The 24,533-nt window shown below is 42.9% G+C and overlaps 1 protein-coding gene and 1 long non-coding RNA gene across 12 annotated transcripts in view; one reads left to right on the top strand and one right to left on the bottom strand.

Annotated features, from left to right (window-relative positions):
- TRPM3 (transient receptor potential cation channel subfamily M member 3) overlaps positions 1-24,533 on the bottom strand; it is a 702,629-nt gene that overhangs the window by 196,573 nt on the left and 481,523 nt on the right. For all 9 annotated transcript variants that reach the window (XM_070480357.1, XM_070480358.1, XM_070480361.1 and 6 more), the window contains 6 exons: positions 23,539-23,828; positions 22,673-22,901; positions 20,208-20,375; positions 15,250-15,390; positions 8,721-8,849; positions 3,747-3,998 (listed from right to left, as the gene is read on the bottom strand). In XM_070480357.1, the coding sequence (XP_070336458.1) occupies positions 3,747-3,998; positions 8,721-8,849; positions 15,250-15,390; positions 20,208-20,375; positions 22,673-22,901; positions 23,539-23,828 (1,209 nt within the window). The remainder of the gene's footprint in view (positions 1-3,746; positions 3,999-8,720; positions 8,850-15,249; positions 15,391-20,207; positions 20,376-22,672; positions 22,902-23,538; positions 23,829-24,533) is intronic.
- Positions 987-24,533, top strand: LOC139039490 (uncharacterized). 3 transcript variants are annotated; one of them, XR_011492783.1, is made up of 4 exons: positions 987-1,059; positions 4,621-4,715; positions 8,745-8,938; positions 24,138-24,533. It is a non-coding gene; the product is annotated as an uncharacterized lncRNA (long non-coding RNA). The 3 variants fall into 3 exon arrangements; XR_011492784.1 differs by lacking the exon at positions 24,138-24,533 and adding an exon at positions 10,406-11,846; XR_011492785.1 differs by lacking the exon at positions 987-1,059 and having other exon boundaries at positions 4,713-4,793.

Here is a 24,533-nt window from a genome sequence, read left to right as displayed (position 1 = left end):
TCATCATTTATTTACAAAAAGTTCTATTAATGAAAAAGCACAAAGGGGTCCTTTCTGTTATGTTTATTTAGACTGATTAAAAGGTGGGTGGGGAGAGGAAGGTGTTTACTTATGAGATTTAGGACCTAGTTTGATCCAAGAAAATTCAGCCAACAACTGTTCTAATCTAATTTCTCAGGACTGTTTCCATTCAGCTTGATCGCAATACCTATTCAAAGGGTCAAAACAATCAAACAAACACTGTTCTCAAACACTCAACTTCACATATTTCAAAGGCGCCATAGCTTCCATATAAATACTGATATCTGTTGGAGTGAACTGCAGAAACAAGACATTATGAGTGAGAACTGGGTCTGGCTTCTGCTTTTAAACCAAAATTGTCCAATTGGTTCAATATGAAGAGTGCTGATCGTCTCTCATTCTTTTAAACATCCTTCGGTTGGGTTGTATAGAGGAGAGCATATACTGTAGTGGTTAAGCATGTCCTCAGGTGTCAGAATACCTGAGTCCTCACCTTGGCTCTGCTAGCAAGAACAACTAGGTGATCTTGGGCATGTTGCTTGGTCTTGGTTTTTTTCTTTTAATTTGTAAAGTAGGGATAATAAGCATAACAGTAATGACGCATACTATTTTTGTAAGGATTAAATGATATAATGTGTGAAACAAATGTGGGTAGTTCTTGGTAAAAGTTAATGTATTATTATTATTATTATTATTATTAGAATTGAAAAAAGGTCATGGCGTGGAGTGAGAGAGGAGTTTGAAGCCTTTGTTTCTTGCTCAGCTTTAGTCTGTTAATTGTGAATGAATAAACTAAAGCCTATTTCATGGGGTTGTAATGATGATTGACATGTCTGACATAGTATTTGGTGCATAGTAAATGATACCTATTTTTGTTGTTTTTATCCACATTACATAAGTGAACTTAGGACTAAGCTTTAGAGAACCACTGAGAAGTGGAATATGCCCTATTAGGTAATTCTAGAGCTGAAGATCAGTTGGAATCATACTTAACCAGAGTCCAAGTACCTTAGCTGCCTTCAGTTGTGCCTGGACCAGGTAAGTTACTTCACTGCTTAAATAAGGGCTTTTGGAATAATCACATCTAGGCATGTTTTGTCAAGCTTCCATTCTGGCAGTCCACCTGGCTCACTGATAATTCTATAGACATAGTTTACCTATCTTCTGGATCAGTGGCTCAATTACTGAAGTAGTTATCTTAAAAGCCCTAGAAGGACAATAAAGTCCCCCAAAATACTCATTTTCTACTTATGAATGATTTCACTAACTAGTCAAGAATAAGTTAGAATGTAGAAAAATGCAGTACATCTCTCTTGCTCACTCCACGGTAAGGTTTCATTCTTATCAAAACTGGGGAAATAATTATGTCATTATTAAAAAAGACAGAGATGAATTTTAAAATAAATGTGGGGCATTAGAGTGACTTTAGTTATTTCAAGTATTTACATGTGACCCAACCTCTTAAGAGTAATGCGCCTGGTTTGAGTCCTTCCTAATTCTATTTACTGAAATAAGGTAATGATTAATTAGGAAAAACAACCCATCAGATAATGTATTTGCATAATACAGTGGTTCTCAACAGATGGTAACTTGCTCTGCAGGGAACATATAGCAATATATGGAAATGTTTTTGTTGTTGTTGTGTGTGTGTGTGTATGTGCATACACACATGTGCATGTGCTCATGCACAAGCATATCACTGGCACCCAGGGGGTAGAGGCCAAGGATGCTGCTAAACATGCTATGATGCACAGGACAGCCCACCCCACCCCCAACAAAGAATTATCTAGTCCAAAGCAGCAATAGTGTCAAGGTCAAGAAAACTTGGCTTAATTTTGCAGCTGTTCTTCACTTTCATTGGGTACATTTGAAAATATATTTGACAATCTCATAGAACCTTGTCCCCTCTGTCCAGAAAATTCATACATCTACATGTTGTTATACATAAACTGTGTGGAGAACCAACAGATCCTGTCTCCTAAACCTCTCCCATAGACGAGGTGGAGATTCTGCTTTTAGATGTGGAAATTTTCACCACCATCTCAAATTTAATACTACAGCACAATGATATAAGAGGTAATGTTATATAATAAGATACAGATTTGTTTTCTAGTCAAAAACCTCTGAAAGGAACTGGGATTCAGTTTTGGGTAAGTAACTAAAGCTTTTTTTTTTTTAATTGGAGGTTAATTAACTCAAGCTTACTGAATTCATTAATGATCCTCCAATTAAAAAATAAATAAGTGGCCCACTCCAGTATTCTTGGGCTTCCCTTGTGGCTCAGCTGGTAAAGAAACTGCCTGCAATGCGAACAGACTTGGGCTTGATTCCTGGGTTGGGAAGATACCCTGGAGAAGGGAAAGGCTACCCACTTTGGTATTCTTGCCTGGAGAATTCCATGGACTGTATAGTCCATGCGGTTGCAGAGAGTCGGACACAACTGAGTGACTTTTGCTTTCACTACTGAATTCAAGTTTTTCCACATAGAATGGGCTTTGTGATATTCTCCGTAAACAATGCTGGTATTACAAACACCAAGTTTTTGTTCAAAAGGGTTAGGAATGGAGCAAATAAGTATGCTCAGTTTTTCCACTGTACTTTAACAATGATAAAAGATACAGTTTATCAACTTCCTACTGTGAATCAGACAGTTGGTCACTTAACATGTGTTATTTCTAATTACCACTGCAAACTCATGAGATTTGCATTTATTATAACTACTTGGAAATGACTAAACTGCATCTCAAAAAGCTGTTAAATAAATTGCTCAAGGTCTCATAACCCTTTCCTTTTAGATTCAAATTCTCCCTCTCTTTGTGTGAGGTGTATGGTTTAACTGATAAAAGTACCCAGTTTTATCAGGTTCTGATTCTTCCTCTTCTGAGTTTGGAGAGGGAGCTGAATTACTGGTACATTTTCAGATTCACACTAATGCTGTCCTTTGAGTGCTCAGCCTTTATGGAGAAAGTCTAGAAATTAGTGTATGGTCCAGGGAAATTGGAACAAGTCCAAAGCCATATGTGGGGAAGCATATTAGGTTGGCATTTGGGATTCTTTTCAGAATAAGTAGGAATATCATTCTGGAACCCAGTTTTTCACACATCATTTTCTAGTAATGTAACAAAACACATGATATATTGACAGAACTTAATGTTCAACTCAGATTCAACATAGTTCATCTCATCTTAAATTGGTTTTTCTTCCGTCTATGTACAGAGAAGACATTTTTCTAGAACTTCATTAAGATAAAAGAAATCTGTCAAAAGATGAGAGTAGATATCCATATCTTCTCCAACATCCAGCTAAAATATAACCTCCACACGAAGCCTTCTCTGATCAACCTTTTATGTCCCTGTGGCGTTTTATACATTTTATACATTGCAATCTCTGTTACAGCATTCTCACACCATATGGTAGTTACACTCTCTTTCTCTCATCATCTATCTCACTGAATGAGGATCTTTATATACTCAATCCCCACTCAGGTGCCTGGCACAAAATAGATGATGTTTATTTGCCAGTCAGTGAGTGAGTGAGTGTGAATTCTCCAGTTATGTATACAGATGAAATCAAACTTCTGAACACATGAAAGGAATTAAAAAATAAAACACCTCCAGGGCCATCTCAGGCAGCGATGGCAGGCCCAAATGAATGATTTCCCTCTTCCGATGATAACCACTCCTCCTCTGAGAACTTAAAACATGGAATCAGAGGACCCTGCTTACCATTTTTCCAATCATCATCACGTATGGGCCCAAATACTTGTTGACGCCGAAGATGTCTAATAGACGAATGTACCAGTAAATGATGTTCACACAATAGATGACCCTGCCATCGCTCCTGAAGGGCTGGTCTTGGAGACGAAGAATCATTCCAACAGAGAACAGGAGGATCGCTATGAGGTCTGTGACATTCCAGTACTCTTGCAACCACACCTTCACTTTCTGCAGCAACTTTCCTGGCTCTGACATCAAAATCTAAAAGTCAGGAAAGAGAGCGAGGTTAGGTTTGATTTCTGTCTACATTTTCAGCCCAGTTGGAAAGTGCTTGGTCTGTTAGCCAACATTAGTAAATTTTTTTCTGTCTACCTGTATCTATTCAAGAGGCTCTGGATGACCTAAGCAGTAAGTTTGATCCTTTAGGATGCCTTACAATCCTGACACACATTAGAGTTTTGCTATAAAATTATTGATTCCTAATACCCTGCAAATCTCCAAAATCCTTCTCCATCTCAGTAAACAGTATCACCATGCTGAGGTCCTCAGGCCACTAACTTAGGAGGATTCCTTCACTCCCCTCTTTCACACCCATGTCCTCTGCATCAACATATCAGCTCTGCTCCCAAATACAACCTAGTGCGACCTCATCTCACTACCTCCGCTGCTGTCATCCTTTCTGAAGCCCCATCCCATCGCCCAGATGACTGCAATAGCCTTCTCACTGGTATACTGGCCATCACTGTTGCCTAGCCAGCCTCTGAGCAGCACACAGAAGGACCTTTAAAAGCCTAAGCCATGATCTGGGTGGTGATCACACACTTGTATAGGTAGGTAAAAATGAATCAAGCTGTATCCTTATGAGTTGTTCATTTTCTTACAGGTGAATGAAGCCTCAATTTAAAAGAGAGAGAGAGACATGAGAGATGGATGAATAACAGCAAAGCTAGAGCAAACTAGCTGTTCATTTTCTTACAGGTGAATGAAGCCTCAATTTAAAAGAAAGAGACAGACATGAGAGATGGATGAATAACAGCAAAGCTAGAGCAAACTGTGGTAACTGAACACTTAAGCCTTTTGATGGCTTCCATTACAAATACAGAAAGATCCAAATTCCTTATGGTGGCCTCATTTAACATCCCACCATATTCTCCCTGTTCCCTGCTCTGAGGCCATCATGGTCTGCTCTTAAGATAACAAATCCATTATACATTCAGGACACTTGCACTTGTTCCTTCTGTTGGGCATTTTCTTCTCCCTGATTTTTACACGTCTGGTGACTGCTTATACTCAAGGCCTCCCCTATTTCCCCCTCCTAGAAGAACTTTCTTGACCATCCTCCTTGCAGTGGTCTCCACATCCCTAAGTCAATTAGCCTATTTATTTTTTGAAGATTTTTTTCCCCTCGTTGAAAACCTTCCTCATACATGTGTATGTATGTGTGTACATATATGCTGGTCTAGCTAACTGGCTATCATCTATCCATGCATTCCTCTCAATATCCATTGATCTCTCATCTATAACTATAAACTTTGAGGACAGACCCTTTGTTCCCTAGGGCCTGCTACATAAGAGACACTCAAGAAATAGCTGTTGACTGCCTGATTGATTGTTGCACAGACACCCCATAGTAACTATCCACTCCCTTGTATACCTTAACAGCTGGGTGGTATTCTGATTTATCTTAAATCCAGAGGGGACTTTTTGCTGCTCCTCACGCTATGAAATGTGCAGCTGGATAGCAGGAGTTACTACCCATTCTGTACCACAGGGTGTGAGGAACCTCGTGAAGCTACGTAGCAGGGCTACCTTCATGAATCATTTGTGTTTATCTCTGAGATTTCCACCTCTTCAAGCCATGACTCACCCCTTTCCCAGTTCAGTATCTCTCAAAGAAAGGAGTGCAAAGATGGGACAGGTTTCATTTGCAGCTATTGATCTGAATCTTCACAATGACTTTAGTAGCTTACCTTGGCCTGAAGTGTAAGGAAGGGTGGTCTTAGTAAGTCAAGACTGGAGCTTGAAAGGCTGAGCAAGATACCAGGACCTACCTGGTAGCTTCATTCTTCGAGTACCTTATTCCTAACCCCCTAGCCCTCAGCATGCACTGGAATCACCTGGAGGGCTGGTGAAAGCAGTTGCCTGAGCCCCACCCTTGGAGTTTCTGCTTTCATATGTCTGATCCGGGCCTGAGGATGTACATTTCTAAAAGCTCCCAGGCCATGCTGCTGACCACAGGTTGGGAGTCACTGTCCTGCCCTTGAGGAATTCCTGCTGCCGTTGTCCTGTTGGCTCCCCATGCCCCCTCCATCCTAACGAGGCAAAATCACTGTGTGCGCTCCCGTAGGCGTCCTAATGGTTCGGGAATGTCTTAAATTAAGTTTCTCTAATCCTTGGCCCACCCTCTCTTAAGGTTTGTAGCAAAATATTTTTTAAAAAACAGTTAAAGTATCTTTGTGAAATCTCAACATAGAAACAGATAAAAGCAGAGTGCATGAGGTGAGGCCTCTCTTAGGATCCCTGGGATCCAGGGAGCGTCCCAGTTTGTAACCACGGGCAGGGTGGGCCTAAGGCTGGGCCAGTCTGGTTTAAGACCCAGCTCTCTTTTTACTGAGAAAATTTGCTCAGTCCCCGAGTCTTAGTTCCCACAGCTGTGGAGGGGGACGCCTTCACAACTGCATCATCCACTGTACAAGTGGCCGGAGGAGGCCCCAGTGGGAGGATGGGCACCCGCGTGGCGCAGCAGTTACGTGCTGTTACGGGATCACCCGGCTTGCTGGGCTGACTCCGCGCGGAAGAATGTGGTGCCGGGAAGGGGTTGGCAGAACATGAAACCACAAAGCCCTCCTTGTAGGTCCCAGGAGGCGCAGAATCCTACAGACTTTCCCTGTTTCCAGGCTCTTGCGTCTGAGGTCTGCAGGGCCTGCGTGCTGACTGCGAGGTGGCACAAGGCGGGACCCTTGGCGCCTGAGCATTTCTTTAATGGATTCAAGCACGTGGGGCGAGGGGCAACCTCCCGGGGGCCGAAAAGGAAAAGGTCAGATGCTTAGGTGGTCAGCGCCTCCCGTCCCACAGCTGCCTCGGGAACAAGGGCTCTTGGTTGACCCCCTGCTGACCCCGGGCTCCAGGCTCTGCCCTCCCTGCTGTTATATGCCGCCTCAGGAGAAATGGATAGCCAGCCTGGAGATTCCTGGCAGGCCGCCGGCTTGGCAGCTTCTTCCAGAACAGTCCGTGGAGTACAGACTGCTCCCTGTCTTCTTCCAGTCTAGTCCCTGGAGAGATTCCAATCTCCTGCTCTAGCCTTTCCCTTTTCTGCTTATCATGGGGAAGGAATATGCATCTAAGGCTTTAAATCACAAAGCCAGCGAGCTGGCACTTCACAGCAACAGAGCCCTTAGCAGTAGCAGCCTCAGTTCTCAGAGAGCTACACAAAGACCACAGCGAATTTATTACTGTTTTCAGTTTACAAGTGGGGAATACACAACACTGGTCAGGAAGTGGAAGGCATTATGAATGGGAAAGCCTGAGAGTAGACAGGCATCCATTAACACCAGCAACAAAAATGCCGTTCCTTATAAAATAGGACTCTCAAAATGGGGGCATGATGGCTAGAATTTAAATATCCCAAGGTAGTTTAAAAACCCAAGGGAAGGGCTCTTAACTATTTATACATATTTTTTAAAATGATCCTACTTTTTCTTGGAGGAGAACATTTTAGCCCTGATAGTAAGGCCCTTTTAACCTGACTTAGCAATGAAGGCAGGGACATCCCAGGTGGCACTAGAGGTAAAGAACCCACCTGCCAATGCAGGAGACATAACAGATTATGGGTTCGATCCCTGGGTTGGGAAGATCCCTTGAAGGAGGCATAGCAACCCACTCCAGTATTCTTGCCTGGAGAATCCCATGGACAGAGGAGCCTGGCAGGCTACAGTCCATGGGGTCGCAAAGAGTCGAAACAACAGAAGCAATTTAGCAGCAAGCAGCAGTAATGAAGGCAAGGGTGAATTCATGGGTTTGGAAGAATTATTTTTTCTAGGGGGCCCAATATATTTTCCCACTGACTATAGTACAGCAAGTAGAGCTCTTGAGAATGCAGTGGACTTGACAGGGAGTAATTCTTCCAGAAAAAGCCTCTCCAGCTGACTAGTTTCAGGGGGAAATGCAGAGGAATCTCACTGCACAAGCTTGACATCCCTGTGGACTTGGGAAGCAGCTGTGGGAGCCTGTTGGGCAGGGTTGCAGAGCCCTCTGGTGGACTACTGCTTGACTGCATTTATTTAAAGGCTCTGACTCTGATGGCCCACGGTTACCCTTGAATTCAAGTACGTCACAGGAGGGTGGCATTTTGATGGCTTCTTTAATGCGACGGGATGAGGGAGAGAAGAGACTCACACCCTCAACCTGAAGGACAAGAAATATGCTCATTTTGCTGGGGGCTGGTAGGCTATTGCCCAGCAGGGGGATAATAAATGTTGAGAAGGAATGAGCTAGGGAATAAATTAACGAAGGCATAGTTCATCCTGGAGCTGCTGAAATGCATTTGTAGAACCATAGGTATTGGTAGACTGGGTCCAAAAAGACCCAGAGTAAGGGGTTTCAATGGGAATTAAAAGTGGAAAATTCAAAGATAAAAAACAAATTTTTTAAGTAGAAAAAAAATTTAAAAGTCACATTTATCAAGATGAGGAAAGGGAGGTGTAAACAGTGTTGAAGACAACTGGAGGTTTCTTGGGGCAAGAGTGATGCTCCAGAAAATACAGGTTAGATCCCAAGCATACATGAAGTGACAATCTTATAAACACACCCTGAAGCCTCCCAGGTTTGTCTGTAGTGGCCGAAACGAAGTCCCTTATTTCTGTGGCAGCATTAGAGAAATTGTTTCTGGCTTAATTTGGACCCCAACCTTCCTTACTCCCCTCCATTCACAGAGATAACTAACCACTGTCTTTCTCCTCTGTTTTCTTTCAGGAAAGTGGTTACCTCTCTCATCTTTTCTATTCCCAGGGTGAAAATATAGGAAATGACGATCCATTCCTGGGTAGAAGGCCAGCGCTCCATCTTCACTAGCACGATATAGTTGAACAGCATCAAGTATCCGATGTACGCCAGCTGTAAGGAAACACAATACAGTGCTCTGGCTGCGAAGGCCTGGGAGCCATGCCCTTGGGCAAGGACGCGGTGCAGCCGGACACACCAAGGTCAGCAAGCAGGGCTAGTTATTCACGATGAAATGAACTTCTAGGTGCTCAATTATCGAGAGAATTTTAAAAGACTATAATATTTGAAATAATTGATATTCAATTTTCCTTTTGAACCTTGCATGTCTCGGGTCCCCATATTCTGCTTGTACCAGTGTCATGACGCACCATTTTGTTTTGCAATTACCCCATTTCTGGAGTCCTCTTGGCTAAAAAGGGAACCTCTTCTCTCAGGGACTGCTCTTGCTTATATATGAGGCTTGGGTCCTTGAACCAGGACAGCACAGTCAATTTTTGCCTGAAGAATGCCAGGTAAATTAAACGTCTATAAGAAGGGAAGGCAGACACATGCTATACTTGTAAATTGGTCAAAACAACATAAAAATAGCCCAGACTTCCTTGGAGCCCCACTTTCTCTTCTGTGTTAACTTTTTTTTCCCTCCTATCTTAATGTGCTTGGCTTGGCAGTACCCTGGGAGGGTTACACCTCATCCCTGGCACGCCTTTCCTGCCCTATCCAAGCTAGGATAGTCCTTCCTGGTTTCTCCTCCTTTGAAACAAAACAAGAGAAGACGAGCAATTTATAGGAAAGAATGGGTCTGCGAGGCTGACTGTGACTTGGAGTGAGATTTAATTCTCACGAGGCAGTAACACTGGAGGTTGAGCCCTGACGGAACTGGCTGAGCGGCAGTGTGTCCCAGGAATACTCCTCAGGGCTCAGGTTTGCTGACCGTCCCTGGAGGATGCAGGGATGTCTAGATGAGTGGAGAGGAGGAGGGCTGGCGAGGCTCTTACGTAAGAGGCTGAGGAAAAAATTCATTCTAGGGTGGGCAGTGGCAAAGAAGCTAAGCCTTTTCTAGGTGAGGCTTCAAGTTGAGCAATGTACTTGGCTAGCTTTAGGGGCCTCAGGGGCTGTGAATAGGACCTGAGTGAGTAATTCAAACCTGCACTCTTTGGGGCTTAGGAAAGAATAGGATATAGTGTGGGCAAAAGGACTGAGACCTTGAGGATTCTGGAGGTACAGGGTGATTCTGAGCCCTGGAGGCTGCTTAGACGGTGGAAAAACATGCAGCCTGGCTGGGGACACAGGGGCACGGGCAGCCCTGCAGAGCTGGAAAAACACTGCTTTCTCTTCTAATGGACCACTTTTCTTCTTTCCTTCCCCCCCTTTTTTTCTCTTCCCCTTTCCTTCTTTTTTCCCTTCCTTTTACTTTTCCTCCTCCCCTTTCCTTTTTTCTTCCCGTTTTTTTCCTTCCCCCCTTTCTCTTTTTTCCATGTTTTTTTCCCCGTTTCTTCGTCTCCCCTTCTTTTTCATCTTCCTCCTTTTTCTTTCTTCCCCCTCCTTCCCTTTCCTTTTTAAAAACAAATGAATACATAGATCCTGAATAAGACTTACAGACATTTTCTGAGACCTTGTTACGTTGATGGATTTACAGACACAGCTATTTAATTTCTCATCTCTCGAAGGGCCGGCATATGCATATACATGTTGGAGATCACGTGTGAAAGTGAGAAGGCAGCTGAACAGACGCTGAAGAGTCAGCAGAGCTCCTTCTCTCCTTACTCCTGTACACCCACCCTGCCAAGGACCCTCTTTATAACCACGCCGCAGTTCCTACCCCACCCACGTTGAGATCATTAGCACACTGTGAAAACCTCACCTGAAAAGAATCTTGTCTACTCAGTGGGAAACAGTATAGGATGGTGTTTAAGGTGTAATTTGTTTTATACGGTTCCTGTTTACCATTATATATTGGCATCCACTCTCTAGTCCCTATGAGTTCTGTACTTTACAAAACACAAGGAAAGGACTTTAATGGTTAAACGCTAAAATATACTTTCAGCCTCCTTCTGACCTGAAACCCTTCTCTTTTTAGTTGCTTCTTTCTCCTTGTTGGATCAAATTCCACTGCTTCTGGTGGGCCTTGTTAACCACTCAGGTTTTGTCATTTTACTTACTTCATTGCAAAACTTTCCAAAGCATTATCTTCTCTTGTCACAAGTAGGCCCAGTGACACACACAAAATTCCTCCAGAACCTCTTCATTTTAGTACTTAAATAACTCCTTCAATCTGCCTCTGTCCTGTAAATACAGGTACAGTGTAGTTGTTTGGCAGAAGGACTAGTGTTTGGTGGAAGGAATGTAGATGAAAGGTCAGTGACACCTGGATTTGAAAATCCTCCACTCAGCTGTATCTTTTTGTGCAAATCACTTCGCTTGCCTGGGCCTCCTTTTGTGAAATGGAGATGTTTGCAACTGACCCTCCAGAGCTTTTGGAAGGACAGGGAGACGGGAATATGCATCTCTCTCCTGACACAGCCCAGTGAATGGTGGCTGACGTTATTATACACCTCTGTTTTCAAGAAACTTCTATTCTTTTTACTTCTGCTTACCTCAGTCCTTCCTTTTTACCCCTGTTCATTATTCATACCTCTGTTCTTTTTTCTTTTTTAAATTGACCTCATTGCTTATGCTTCCTCCAGGACCTTCTCTTTTAGCTCCTGCCTGTTTTTTAAACCATAAGTACTCTACAATGCTTTCCTTTCCATTATCAAGCTACAATATACTATTTGGGGACAACTCTCAAAATATGGACTTCCAAAAATAGGGCTTTGAACACGTTTCAATGGTACAACAGAGGACTGGCTGCTGTCTTAGAACTCGCTAACATTCATGGGCCTTGCTGCACAGTACCCTAACAGGACACGGTTTAATGGTGGTGGGTGTATGTGTGACTATATATTCATACATATACATACTTGTCTATATCCTGTAAGCTTTAACAGGCTGTGTGTAGAATTCCATAATTTTGAAAAGAAATATAACCTTATGATTCTTAGCTTAGTGGGACTCCTTTAAGAATCTGTTTATTTACTTATGTATTTTTATAAAATTTCCATTAACCAAGATGCATGACTCTTAAAGTATGAAAGTAAGCAACCAAAGCCTGCTGAAGCTGCCTAGGGGTCCCTGGTGGGGCTCGGCCATTCCTCACTTCGTCCCAGGCCTTTTCCTAACGCCACAAGAGTGTGGAAGGGCTGCATGCTGTCGGCAGATGAAGAGTCTGCCCTGCTGGAAAAGCCCAGAGCGCAGCGGTGCCCTCTGACCTGGCACCATGGTACCGTGAACTGGTGTCCTCTCCCACTGGGCCCTAGGAACAGCTCTCACACGAGCCAGCCTGAGAGCCAGCTGGAATGGCAGGGGACTCACCTGCGCTCTGGAAACTTGCTAAGACAGGGAACTGACATCATGTGGCAGTGAGGTGTGCCTTACCTTTCAGAACCGTGGGACTGTAGAACGGGATACTTTTGGAAATTGGGGTGGGACCTACTCTTACAGACAAAAAAGAAAAGCAAATGGGCCCTTTGATTTAAAGCTGCATTTTACTGGTCAGCATCTCTGGGGATTTTAAGATTGACACTCCACATCTCCATTTGCTTCCTTGAGGCCTGGGCTTTGTCAGGGCAGATGGATTTCTGGAAATCATTGTGGAAACACAATCGGACATGACTGGAGCATTGGTCTAGGGGGTATGTGGAGGGTAATCCAGTCAGCCATGAAGAAAGGACCTGGGCACGTGCCCTCCCCCGCTTCTCAGAGAGGTAGCCCCACAACCTGCAGTATGTTGTACAAGGAAAGCAGTGTGCCCTATGCTTCCCAGACCATAATACTCACCTGAGAACTTAAACTGCCTCTCAGGCTCCTCCCTAGAGATTCATTTAGTGGGGGCTATGATAGGGTCAGGAATTTGCATTTCTAACACAAGCCTTTAGCATCATGGAAGTTTTAGAAATACCAGGCTGAAAACTCAGCCCTTTGTCTACAGTAATGTTCTCATCCTGGGCTACTCATTACAACCACGTGGGAGCTTTGAAATATCCTGATGTCTAGGCTCTGCCCCAGACCAATAACATTAGAATCTCCAGGAAAAAGAACCCATGGATCTTTTAAAATATAGATTAAATAGAACCCAGGTGTTTTTTCTTAGCACTCCAGGTGATTCCAGTGTATAGCCAAGGCTCAGAACCATTGGCCAGGGCATTTGTGATCTAAAAACATTCGTGGCTAACAAACTGCCTCAGCTATGTGAAGGGAACTAGAAAAATCAAGGAAGTAAAATTAATACAGAACACAAGAAAAAAAAGATGTCTCAAAAGTTTAAAAGAATCACATACTCTTTTTGTACAGGTGATAGATAATTCCTGAAACTACTACTTTTATTGGCGTCTTTTATGCTCTAGAAAAGGAATCTGTAAACATTTTCTGTAAAGGACCAGATAGTTAAGATAATTTAAGGTTTTCGTGGGTCAAATGATCTCTATTGCAAGTGACCAACTCGACAGTTGGAGAATAAAAGCAGCCAGATTATAGGTAAATGAATGAGTTGGGTTGTGTCCCAGTAAAACTTTATCTATGGACATATAGTTACATGTGAATTTCATGTGTGACAAATTCATCTTCAATTGGTTTTATTTCAACTCTTTAAAAATGTAAAAAACACTTTTAGCTCACGGGCCACAATAATGGGCAGTGGGCTGGATTTGACCCATGAGCTATGGTTTGCCAAATTCTGACCTAGGCTGAGACAATTAAAGCAGTCTAATATAAAGGAAAGGGCAGACCTGGCATAAAATACAATAAAAAACATTATGTTAGTTTAGGAAAAGTATATATAAAGCACCTAGCAGACTGCCTCATAGTAGGTGCTCAATAAATGCTCTATCATTGCTTGAGTGGATGGATGAATAAAACACTGTTGCTCTGCAATTGGTCTAGCCTAGGAATAACAAGTTACATTTATTTTATGCTTAATGTGTTCCAGGCACTGTTCTAAGCGCTTTACATATTTTAACACATTTAATCTTTACCAATCCTTATAAAGTAGGTATATTATTATCCCCATCTTAAGAAAACTGGGAACAGAGTGTTAAAGTAAATTGCTAAGGTCACACGATAATAAAGAGGCCCAGACAGGATTTGTACTTAGGCTGTCTGACTCCAAAGTCCATGCTTGCCACTGGTTGTCAGAAAACAAATATCTGCATGCAATATATAAATAGAAATGATTTTTGCATGCCTTAGTTATTTTGGGGGGGGAGAGAATACTTTTCTTTTTTTAATGTTAATAAATTAAAATTTTTACTTCCTTTTACTTTATTTATATTTTGATAATTTCTCATCCTCTTTCAAGGCTATACTTTAAAGCAGTGATTTTCAGCGTGTGCCGTTTACCCCGCGAGGAGGCATCTGGCAATGTCTCAGACAGTATGTTTATCACATCTGGGGTTGGAGATGGCTACTGACACCTAGTGGACAGAGGCCAGATGCTGCTCTGCATATTACAACGCACAGGGCTGCCCTCCTTAACAAAGAATTATTCTGCCCCAAATGTCAATAGTGATGAGGTTGGGAAAGCCTGACTTAAAGCCATCATTCACTGTCAGCACACAGGACCACACCAAAAGGACCTCATCTAGTCATCTGCGTCATCTCGGCCTCAGACTCAGATTATCCTGTCGCTGACTCAAGTGACTGGTGCGTAGCTGGCTGTGAGAAAGGCCAAAAATGCAGATGCACCACTTTTCACCTGGCCCCACTCCACAGCGGCTGGAGAGCAGCAGAAATGACCTCGCTCAAAACTTACCTTAAGCTTAAAATATCATGAAAAACAGAGGCCGAAAACTAGCAGTCAGGCCATTTCTCCCCTCTCAGGAGGCTATTTCAGGAATAATCTTTCATCTTGTGGGCAGAAAATATTTGCAGGGTATGCTTACTGGACAGTATTTGCTGTGATTGTAGGTTTCTTTACATGTTTTTTGCTATTTTGTATGGATGTTGTTTGTGTCAGAGCAAGAAAGCTTGTTTGATGACGTATTGGGAGTAATTACACACTTCTGATCCCCATCTTAAGTGGTTTTCCTTCTAATACTCTGCTCAGCCCACCAACTGTTCCCCTAAAACCAGGATTGACATCTAAAATGGGCAACTCTGATCCAGCACTCATCCATCCAGAATATGGAATCATTTTGTAAAAGGACCTCTATTTCCCTTCTAGACTCGACTCACATTCATCTCATCTCTATTTCTGTTAGCTCTTTTACCATTTCCTTTATTTTCTGCAAGGAGGAGAAATGTAGAAACTGTGGAAGCTGCCTCACAAGCTCCACAAATCTTGCAAAGCTATAGGGAAAAGCAAGGTCATAGAACTGTTATTCCTGCCTGTGTGGTCCTTATGTTATGACTCGCAGAAGAAACTGACGCTGACTCTCTGTGGCCATCCATTAAAAAGGAGAAAGGGAAAGGTACTTACAGTGTAGAACCAGAACTTCACAATGGGTGCATTGTAGAATTCATAGATTTTTCTGCCCAGGGGGATTAACCGGTGTCTGCTCTGAACTTCTTCTTCATCCTTCTTCCTGGAGGACTCCCCGTTGTTTCTTCCCAACATTGCCTATGGTGGAAGAGGACCCATAGCATCACAGCAGGGTTCTGGAGAGCAGGTAGTTCAACATGCTCATTTTATAGATGGGAAAGTGTGTTCGCAGAACTGGAGAGCTTTGTTCAGGGTCCTCAGAGAGCTGGAGATTGTGCCTTCTCTAGGTGTGCATTTGCATTACACATAGAATCTGTATACCCTTTGCCTGGGATGGAAGGCCTTAGGGATATTTCTTGATTGTTCTCGTCTCTTCCTCCCTGGAACCTCTGGAAAATGAGGTGTTGGAAGATACCCAAAGTTCTGAGAGGCAGAAAGAGCATAACCTGGAAAGACCAGGAACCTCTCATTCCTCCCAACCCCTTTTTTTCCTTTATCATGAGACAGGCAGGTCTGGGTTCTCTACTCAAGCTAATGACTCTCAAGTCAAGGGTACCTTAGACTAGTCATGCCTTATTTGTCCAAAGGTTATGGATATTCAAGAGGTTTAGTTATCTGAAGTGCCCGAGCTTAGGTTAGGAGCATCTCCTCTACTTTTAGGCATATGCCTTGGTTTCCTGATTTTAAACCCTGCGAAGCCTTAGTCTGGTGATTGCTGGGCACACTGCATTCCTCTGCATGTAAGAGTCAACCAGATGGGACTAGAAGTCAGGCCTGACTTGAAAAGGCCCCCATTTTTAAGTTGTTGCAGATTTCCTTAAATCAATTATTTCCTTCTCACTATTGACAGCAGCAGGAACAACAGCGATTAAACATCACAAAAAAGGCAGAACTTGAGAAAAGGCAGACATTCAGAAAGAAGATTGGTCCTAATCTGGACACTAAGCATCTGTGGCACATTGGGCAAATTATTTTAACCTCTCTGAGATTTAGTTTCTTTAACTGTAAAATAAGGGTAGTAATAGCACCTGATAGAGGGTTGGTCTACAAATCAATCAGCATCTGGCATTTAATAAGTGCTCAGTAAATATTGTTGTTTAGTCCCTAAGACAGGTCTGACTTTTTTGCAACCCCATGGACTGTAGCCTGCCAGGTTCCTCTGTCCATGGGATTTCCCAGGCAGAGGTACTGAAATGGGTGGCTATTCCCTTCTCCAGGGGATCTTCTCGACCCAGTCCACATCTCTTGGGGATCCAATCCACATCTCTTGCATTGGCAGGCAGATTCTTTACCACTGAGCCATCAGGGAAGCCTCAGTAAATATTAGCTGGTCTTTAAAGTGAACTAGACTTTCTCAGATTCTCTTGACTGAAATGATCTAGTTGGGATATCTCACCAGAAAAAGGTGTGTTATTAGGGGTCTATTACACCATAATTTCTTGGCTTTAATTCTTTCTATGTTGTTCTAAGCAAGGTTAGTTCTACAATGTTTGGCAGAGGAAATTTTTATTAAGTGTGAGAAAAGGGTAGAATCTTACAACCACTCAGAGACTGACAAGGGCTTGGGAGAAGAAAAAGTACTAGGAATAATGGTTTAAAGTTGAAGATCTAATCACCAAAATAATTTACCCTGAAGTTGGTAACAGAGACAACCAACAGGTGAGTCTGGCTTCAAACCACCTTACCCACAATATGAAATATTAGTTTCAACTATTTCTGTCATTACCTCAAATATTCACTTTACTTAAATACGTAACAATCACAAATGCAGAGAATTACAGGAGAGGGTAATTTCCATTCCTTTATTGACCCTCTGGCTGGAAAAGTACCTTGAACTAATGAATAAGTAAGACTCCATACTATGGCCTGTCTAGGTATTTATTTTGATCAGTGAGCTTCATGATAGATACTAGACAGCAATAGGGTTCTATAAATATTGATCATTAACCTCAAGAAACTCTAAAGGTACATGATATTTGCCTTCTGTAATTTATAATCTATGTAACACAATTATCCTACTTCTGTTTATTTATATGCTCAAAACTACAGGATCATTTTGGTAGACACTTAGGTGAGAGTAAAGGCAGCCTGGAGGGTTTTAGGCATCTCAGAGAATAGCATCTTGGGGTAAACGCTAGGGACAGTGGCTTTTTCAACAGTTACAACAATGCCCTTGGTCTCTGGATATACTGAGACTTCATTAGGCAAAATTCAAGACACTGGCAAGGCAGGTAAAACAAAAAGAAAAACAGAACAATCTATTTTGCCTTAAATATTCAAAAGTATTTCAAAGTGAGTACACTTCTAAGAGGCTTGTCCTTCATGGTTTAAGTAAAGCACTTTTGGCATTGCATTAATTCCAGCCTAAGCAGCTTAACTTGCTGATTTTGTTGATTTCTTTTCCCAGTAGTCAAACATTTCCTTTGGCTACATTTCTTAAAGCAGATTGCAACAGGGTCGAATTCAGACAAGACTGCACAACATGGATTTCAGAATCTTTGCTGGCTGGACACAGATGTCAAGTCTGGGAAAGATTCTTTGAGGTGAACTAAGCTATTGAAGGCTACTAAACTGAAGCAAACTGAGGCTGATATTTCATGTACAACTTTGGAAGGGCCAAGGGAAAATGTTCTATTCCAAGAGAGGATATATCGGTTTAACACAGCAGCTCAAATATCAGTCCTATGAAGGGAGTGGAGTTGTCAACAAGTTGCATTTTCCAATTCTGTTCAGAGTTAGCTGAGACCAATGGTCCAGCAGTAACAGAACTTGTCATTGGGGTCTAAAGAAGCACCACATTAAAAAAGGTGCTGTCCAGCTCTGATTTTGCCGGCCCATTAGTCCCTTCCTTTCATTCTCCCTGCTGTTTTAGCCTGTGGAGAATCAGCTCAGGCACTAATGCTACTGTGGTGCCTTCTACTTGGGTTCTCAGTAGTCAACAGCAGGGGCTATTCTCTGGGAAGCAGAATTTGCTCTCAGTCCAGAGATGCACCTTTCATTGTGGCTTCTTGAAACATCAGACCCTCGAAAGTCTGAATGGAGCAGAAGAGGGAGCTGCCTCTCTGTTTTCCTCCTTGAGACCCAACCAGAGAGAATACTGCTTTAGCTTCTGACTACCTTCCTAGTTTCCTAATTTGAGCCCTCCTAGGATGTACACCAAAGTCAAGGCCATGTCAGACTTGACATAGGAGGCCCATACATCCCTACTGGATTCTCTTTACTACATGGCAGACCAAACCAGCTGAGCTCCTACATTTGCGGCTAGGAAGAAACTCCTTGCGTCCCTTAGCTTTATCAGTTAAATTTATCAGTTAAAAGTGTGGCCAGTGGAGTCTGCATGTCTGGGTTCTAATCCTGGTTTTGGAACTAATTAGGTGAAAAACCTCAGGCCACTTAACCTATCTTGAATCTCAGCTTCCTCATCTGTAAAATGGTATAACAATAGTACCTACCTTGCAAACTTGCTTTGAGGATTCCATGAGTAAGTGTAAGTAAAGCATTGAACACCATTATAACAACATTAACAAACATTTATCTCATGGTAGGCACAAGTATACATTAGTTATATGTAAGGTTTTCACATTGTTTACATGTACCTGTGAGCTATTGATAATAATAATAATAATAATGTTATTATTCTCATATTAGAGGTTAAGAAACTGTGCCTGAGGTCCTACAGTGAGTAGGTGATGGGGCAGGATTCTGCTGAAGTATTTAATAAAGATCTGATATTAACTACCACCAATGTTTCTGCTAATGATCAAAATATGGTTTCCTATACTTGAAAGGGTTCAGAGGCCAAAAGTAAGGTCAGATCTTGAGGGAAGACAGTCATTTGATCCTAACATAGAGGGAAGCAGATGCCTCAACTGATTTATAGAAGGATCCTGAAACTGAAAGCAAACACTGGACTTCAACTCAGTGAGTGAAAAGCTGTGGTTTGATGCTCATACACTGTTATACTTGGGGCTGGGAATGTGCCTGTAAATAGATCTTTAAGAAAGACCTGCTAGAAGGAAATGGTATTTATCTGGAGGAAAAACAACTCACAGGGTGTTCCCATTACAATAATAATGCAAAGGCCTTTTGTCACCTGAGCAAACCAGTTAGTTTCTCCCCAGGCAACTTCTTCTGGCTCGTCACCGTCACCAGTCAGAGTGATGGGGGATATCCAGGAAGTTCTAAGGAGTTGTTGCCTTATGTCACCAAAGCTCTGAAACCTTGTTTGTCCCTTTAACAGCCTGTGATATTTTTAGACTTTGAGTACAATCCAGTGGCAGTCACACTGCTCTCCAGTTAGAGTTGTGGGAAGCTGTCCCATGCCCAGCTGCCCTCAATCCCCCTACAGAACAAAGGATCCATGCTCTATAATTATACCAGGAAGAGCTAATAAAAGCCTTCCATACAAACCTCAAAATTCAATTAGTCCTGCATTTGTGAGCCTGACCTCGAAGACAGATAAAGGTTTAGCTTCTGATCAGCATAACAGTTTCAGTTCAGAGGAGCTGACTGCTCCCAAATCAGATTCCCTTTCCTCTTCATGTGCTAAGACCGCCACATCACCTGGTTGTTTATAAAGTATCGCCTAGTTGGAAGATTCAGACTGTCTTGCTTTTGAATTTCACTGGGTTGTTGAGTGCCACTTATCCTGGCCAAAGGATTAGAATTAGACCCTTTAGTTACTTGTACATAGAGAGGACACTGTTTTTTGGGGGGTGGGGGCTGCATAGCACACAGCATGTGGGATCTGAGTTCCCCAACCAGGGATTGAACCTGCTGTTGAACCAGAAAGGAAGTCCCCGAGAAGACACTTTTATAATACCCTGGTCTCAATACTTAAATGGAAGTAACTGGTGGGAAGGTGACCTCAAGAGTTGCTAAATCTTAAGTCATATCCACGGGAGAGGTGGGTTAGCGGTTCTCCCCTCCTGCAATAACTGCATAGTTTTTCTTACTGTCAGTTCCATGTCCTCTTCGTCTTTTTCCTTCGTGGGCTTCTCTGGTTCTTCTTGCTCCTTCTCTTGGAGGTGGATTTCCTGGGCCTGAGTCATATAGGGCATGTCATCTTTGTTCTTGAACTCCAAGCTGAGAATTGAAGGAGGAAGTAGAATTCCCAGAATTACCTAAAGTAATAATAATGATAATAATAATAATCACATTTAAAGGATTAAGATAAGGGTGGTTGCTTAGAATCAGAAGCCTGGGGTGTGGGGTCTGTATTTGTGTGCATGTGTGGGTGTAGGAGTGTTGGGTGTGCCCAGAGTGAGGACCTGCATATCTGAATAACTAAGTACATCCACGCTAAGAGAGTTGCTTCGGCCCACATGACTGGGAGCTGTTAACTGTTAACTCACAGTAGCTCAGTCTGATTTTGGCAAGACAAAGCATCTTACTCAAATACATCTTACCCAATTAACACCTACTTTGCACAGGGGAAACTGAGGGAAAAGACCCTACCCAAGACAAATACAGGAAAAAATTCAGATTCCCAGTTAGTCACGTGATAGCACTTAGCTTTGTGAAATCAATTCATATGTATTGATTTACTTACTAATTTATTACATTTATTTACTAATATGCCAAGTGGAATTGATTATGTATCATCTGGTTATCTCTGTAAAAAATACTGTCCTAAGTTGACCTCAAGAAAATCTGTGTAAGAAAACATGTTATTCATTTTAGCATCCCTCAGCATTTCGTATTATCCAGCAGAAACACACACACATATACACACACTCACACACATACATACATGTATACATACATACACGGGCTCTGTGTCACTATGAGAAGCCCCTGCACCAGGCCCCAGGAGGCCCCCGACTGTGTTTCACTACCAGCCACATCAGAGATCCAGAACCTCACTGTTTCCCGGGACCAAGTTTCTGACACCTGATTTGTGCTCCCTAAATCTTCCCCCATCTCTTCCCTCAATCCCAAAATGGTTTATGTACAAGCTTCTGAGTACAACCTGCCTTGAAGAAAGTGTACCAACGTGACGGGCTAAGAGAGGTCATGAAAGGCAAGTAAAAATGATTCTCAAGTAAGGAGGCAAGGACAGCCTGCGCTTCAGTGCCCAGGGGCCCGAGAGCAGCTAAGGGAAAGGGGAGAGTGGGGGCCCTGCCTCAGGGTGCCTGGCAGGCCTGGGAAGGCTCAGATGGCAGGCCTGGCAGCCTTCAGGGGACATGACACCCTGTCCTCAGAGCTGAGAGCCAATTTTGGCACTGTTTGCAGTATGGTGCTGGAACGCCCATGACCCACTTCATGGAACCCTTCTGTGACTCTGGGCCGGGAGCCCACAGACAGGGTGGAGTGGGGGAGAGGTGCTGGCTCCATCAGGTGGCATCAGCAGACTGGTCTGGTCTGGTGGCCCTTTTGTTGTGGGCTGACCTCAGAGTCACCTAGCTCAGGTTGTTCTAGGTAAATAAGAGCCTGGCTGGTTTCAGTTGCAACAGCTACAAACTAAAAAATAAAGCACTTTTAAACATTCTTTCAATCTCCTCCTTTCCCCATTTTGTCTTTTAAAAAACTCTTTCAGTTTAATGTTTTCCTTGTAAAACACAGAAGAAAACATTAAAAAGTCAAAAGCCACTGATTATCCTATTTCTTGTATTTTCAACCCCAGGGATAAGCACTACAGAAAGTTTACTGTGTATCCTTTTTGTTTTTTAAAAATATGAAGTTATACGGATGGAACTATATATGTACATGCACTTTAAAAAACAACAAAATATGGTCTTAGGCTGCATATTGGTCTGCAACTTGTTTTTCTTCACTGAAGAATAGATCAGGATTATCTGGCAACATCTTTACATATAAATCTATCTTATTTTTTATTTCATTAAAAAAATTTCTTAAGTTTAGCTGATAAGAGCCAGTGTCTCTTTATGACACGGTGCCAAGGGAGGGCCAAGGTGTTCAGGCTTGCATGGAGGTAAAAGGTTGTCTAGGTAGGTGTCTCCTGGTGTAGCATGGCTTGTGACAGAGCAAATGGTACCTCCTGTGGTACCTGTGTGTGACCGTCACCTTTGGGTCTTCTGAGAAGTATTACTGTCTATGCATACCATCTCCAGAGGCTCTTTTTTTGTTTTTTCCTCTTGGTCTGGCCACACGGCAGGCGGGATCTTAGTTTTCCGACAAGGGATCAAACCTGTGCCCCCTGCAGTGGAAGCGTGGAGTCCCAACCATTGGACTGGCAGGAAGTCCTACCTAGATGTTCTGATTTAGCAAAATTTGGGGTTGGCCCTCATTTCCGTATTTTAAAAAAGCCCCATTATACAGAAGATTCTGATGCATAGTTGGGGCTTAGAAGTCCTCTCCCAAGTTAAGAGGATCCCTACTACCATTGCAGATTTGGCTTGGAAAACTCCCACCAACTCCCTGGTCTTCAAAGCCAACAGAGCCTCCTGGGAGCACTGACCTTGAGGCCAGAGTTCTTGCGCATCCGGAGCCGACCCATCCACATGTCTGTGAGCAACATCTGGCTACACGTGTGTGCGATGAAGTCGCGGTGCTTGGCAGCTACCGCAAGCTGTAGGCACGTGGCATTGCTCCAGTTCTTCAGTTCATACGTCAGCAGTTTCATGGCCAGCTGCTCATCCTGCTTGTAGGACTGGTCCAGGAGCTCCACGGCCAGCTGGCCAAAGTCCCTGAAAGAGAGAACGTGAGGAGCTGTCTTTTGGCGCTCTTGGAGACTTAGATGATGAAAGTGGCAACCCAGTGACCAGGCCATGTGTGGTTTAGTTTTTCCTTATGGGGTCTAGTCTGTTCATTCATTCACCCAGCCAACATCATTAAGAATCCACTGTGTGCCAGATATGGAGTTTAGAAATGGGGGTGTAAGTCAAATTAGTCATGATCCCTGCACTCAGGGCCCCGAATTCAAGGCATATGGATGGGTGAGGCAGATCCACAAATCAGAGTGCAGTATATCTTCTTAAATGCAACAGACCTCAGTTCATAGTTAAGCCTTGTCAACCACAAGTGTGTGGTCTTGGACGAGTGACATAAATTCGCAGTCTCATTTTCTGTAGGTGTAAAGTATATATTTTAAGGGGACTTACCTCTTGGGGCAGTTGAGTGGGTGAAACAAAATCTACGCATCTGTGTGTACCTCTGTATCTAGCAGTGTGTACCCTAGATGTTAACTGTCTGTGTCCAGCTTCTGTGTGCACCTTCAGGTGGACACTGCCTCCTCTTAAAGTACTGGATAGCTCAGACAACCAGTATTTGGGGCCCATCTTCCCTTCTCTGCCCCTGACCACCCCATTTGCTGGACTGTCCAACCTGGAGTTGTGGTTCAGCTCCTGAGAGATGTCATCTACCATGTCGTTCTCAGAAGCCTCATGGGCCATGGCTTTGCAGAGCTTACAGGCCACCAGGGCCTTGGCCATGGCCTCCTCGCCATGCTGCCAGAAGAACAGGGCCATCTTCTGCCGCTTCATCAGGACAGCCCACACCATCAGTTCATGAAACGGGAAAGGGAAGTGGTTGATCTCAGGGTCATCCAAGTCAATGTCCACCTCTTCTTCACGCTTCTTGGTTGTCTTTCTTCCTCGCCTCAAAGGAACATCATCCTGTAATTTTAGGGAAAAAAACATAGAGATGGAGTTAGAAATGAATCCAATCAATTCAGTAAATAGCTCCTGTGTATCTACTACTAGCCCAGCCCTGGAATAGCTACAGAACGAAACGAACTATCCTAGCTTCTATTCTAAAAGAACTCACAAGTTCATGCATGCCTAACTTTAAAACAAGGTATAATAAATGCAAAAGCACAGTCCTATGAGAACAAGTCAGTGTTAGACTTTAATTTTAAACAAGTCTTTTTCAGGAGACTTTTTAAAAAACAAAACAAAACTTTCATCTATTCTTTTCCTCTACAGGTAGGATCATTTGTACCTCGTGATGGACAGCATTACCCTTTCTGCTGAAAGGACAAGGACATCCTATACTTGCAACTGGATATAGGATAATAACCACATGAACAGAAGATGCGAGACAGATACTCTATCTTGAGTTTCTGCATACTTCATTAGATGCATTTGTGAAGAATTTCTGCCCTTTGAGTCTGTTGCCATTTGTAAGCACCCATGAGTAGATTTCACTTACTGGAACCTATATGCTTTCTTGGTTTTTAAGTTAGTATTTCAAATGTGATTTATTTTTGTTTGGAATGCTAATATAACCTCATGATAGAATTTTCAAAGCTACTGTGACCCACCCCCTTGTCACTGGGAAAAATGTCACTTCCTTATTTTAGAATCATGTACTGAGTCCTA

This window comes from Odocoileus virginianus, chromosome 18 (assembly GCF_023699985.2).
Source record: "Odocoileus virginianus isolate 20LAN1187 ecotype Illinois chromosome 18, Ovbor_1.2, whole genome shotgun sequence".
NCBI lineage: Eukaryota > Metazoa > Chordata > Mammalia > Artiodactyla > Cervidae > Odocoileus > Odocoileus virginianus.
This window is presented reverse-complemented; position numbering and strand designations above follow the sequence as displayed.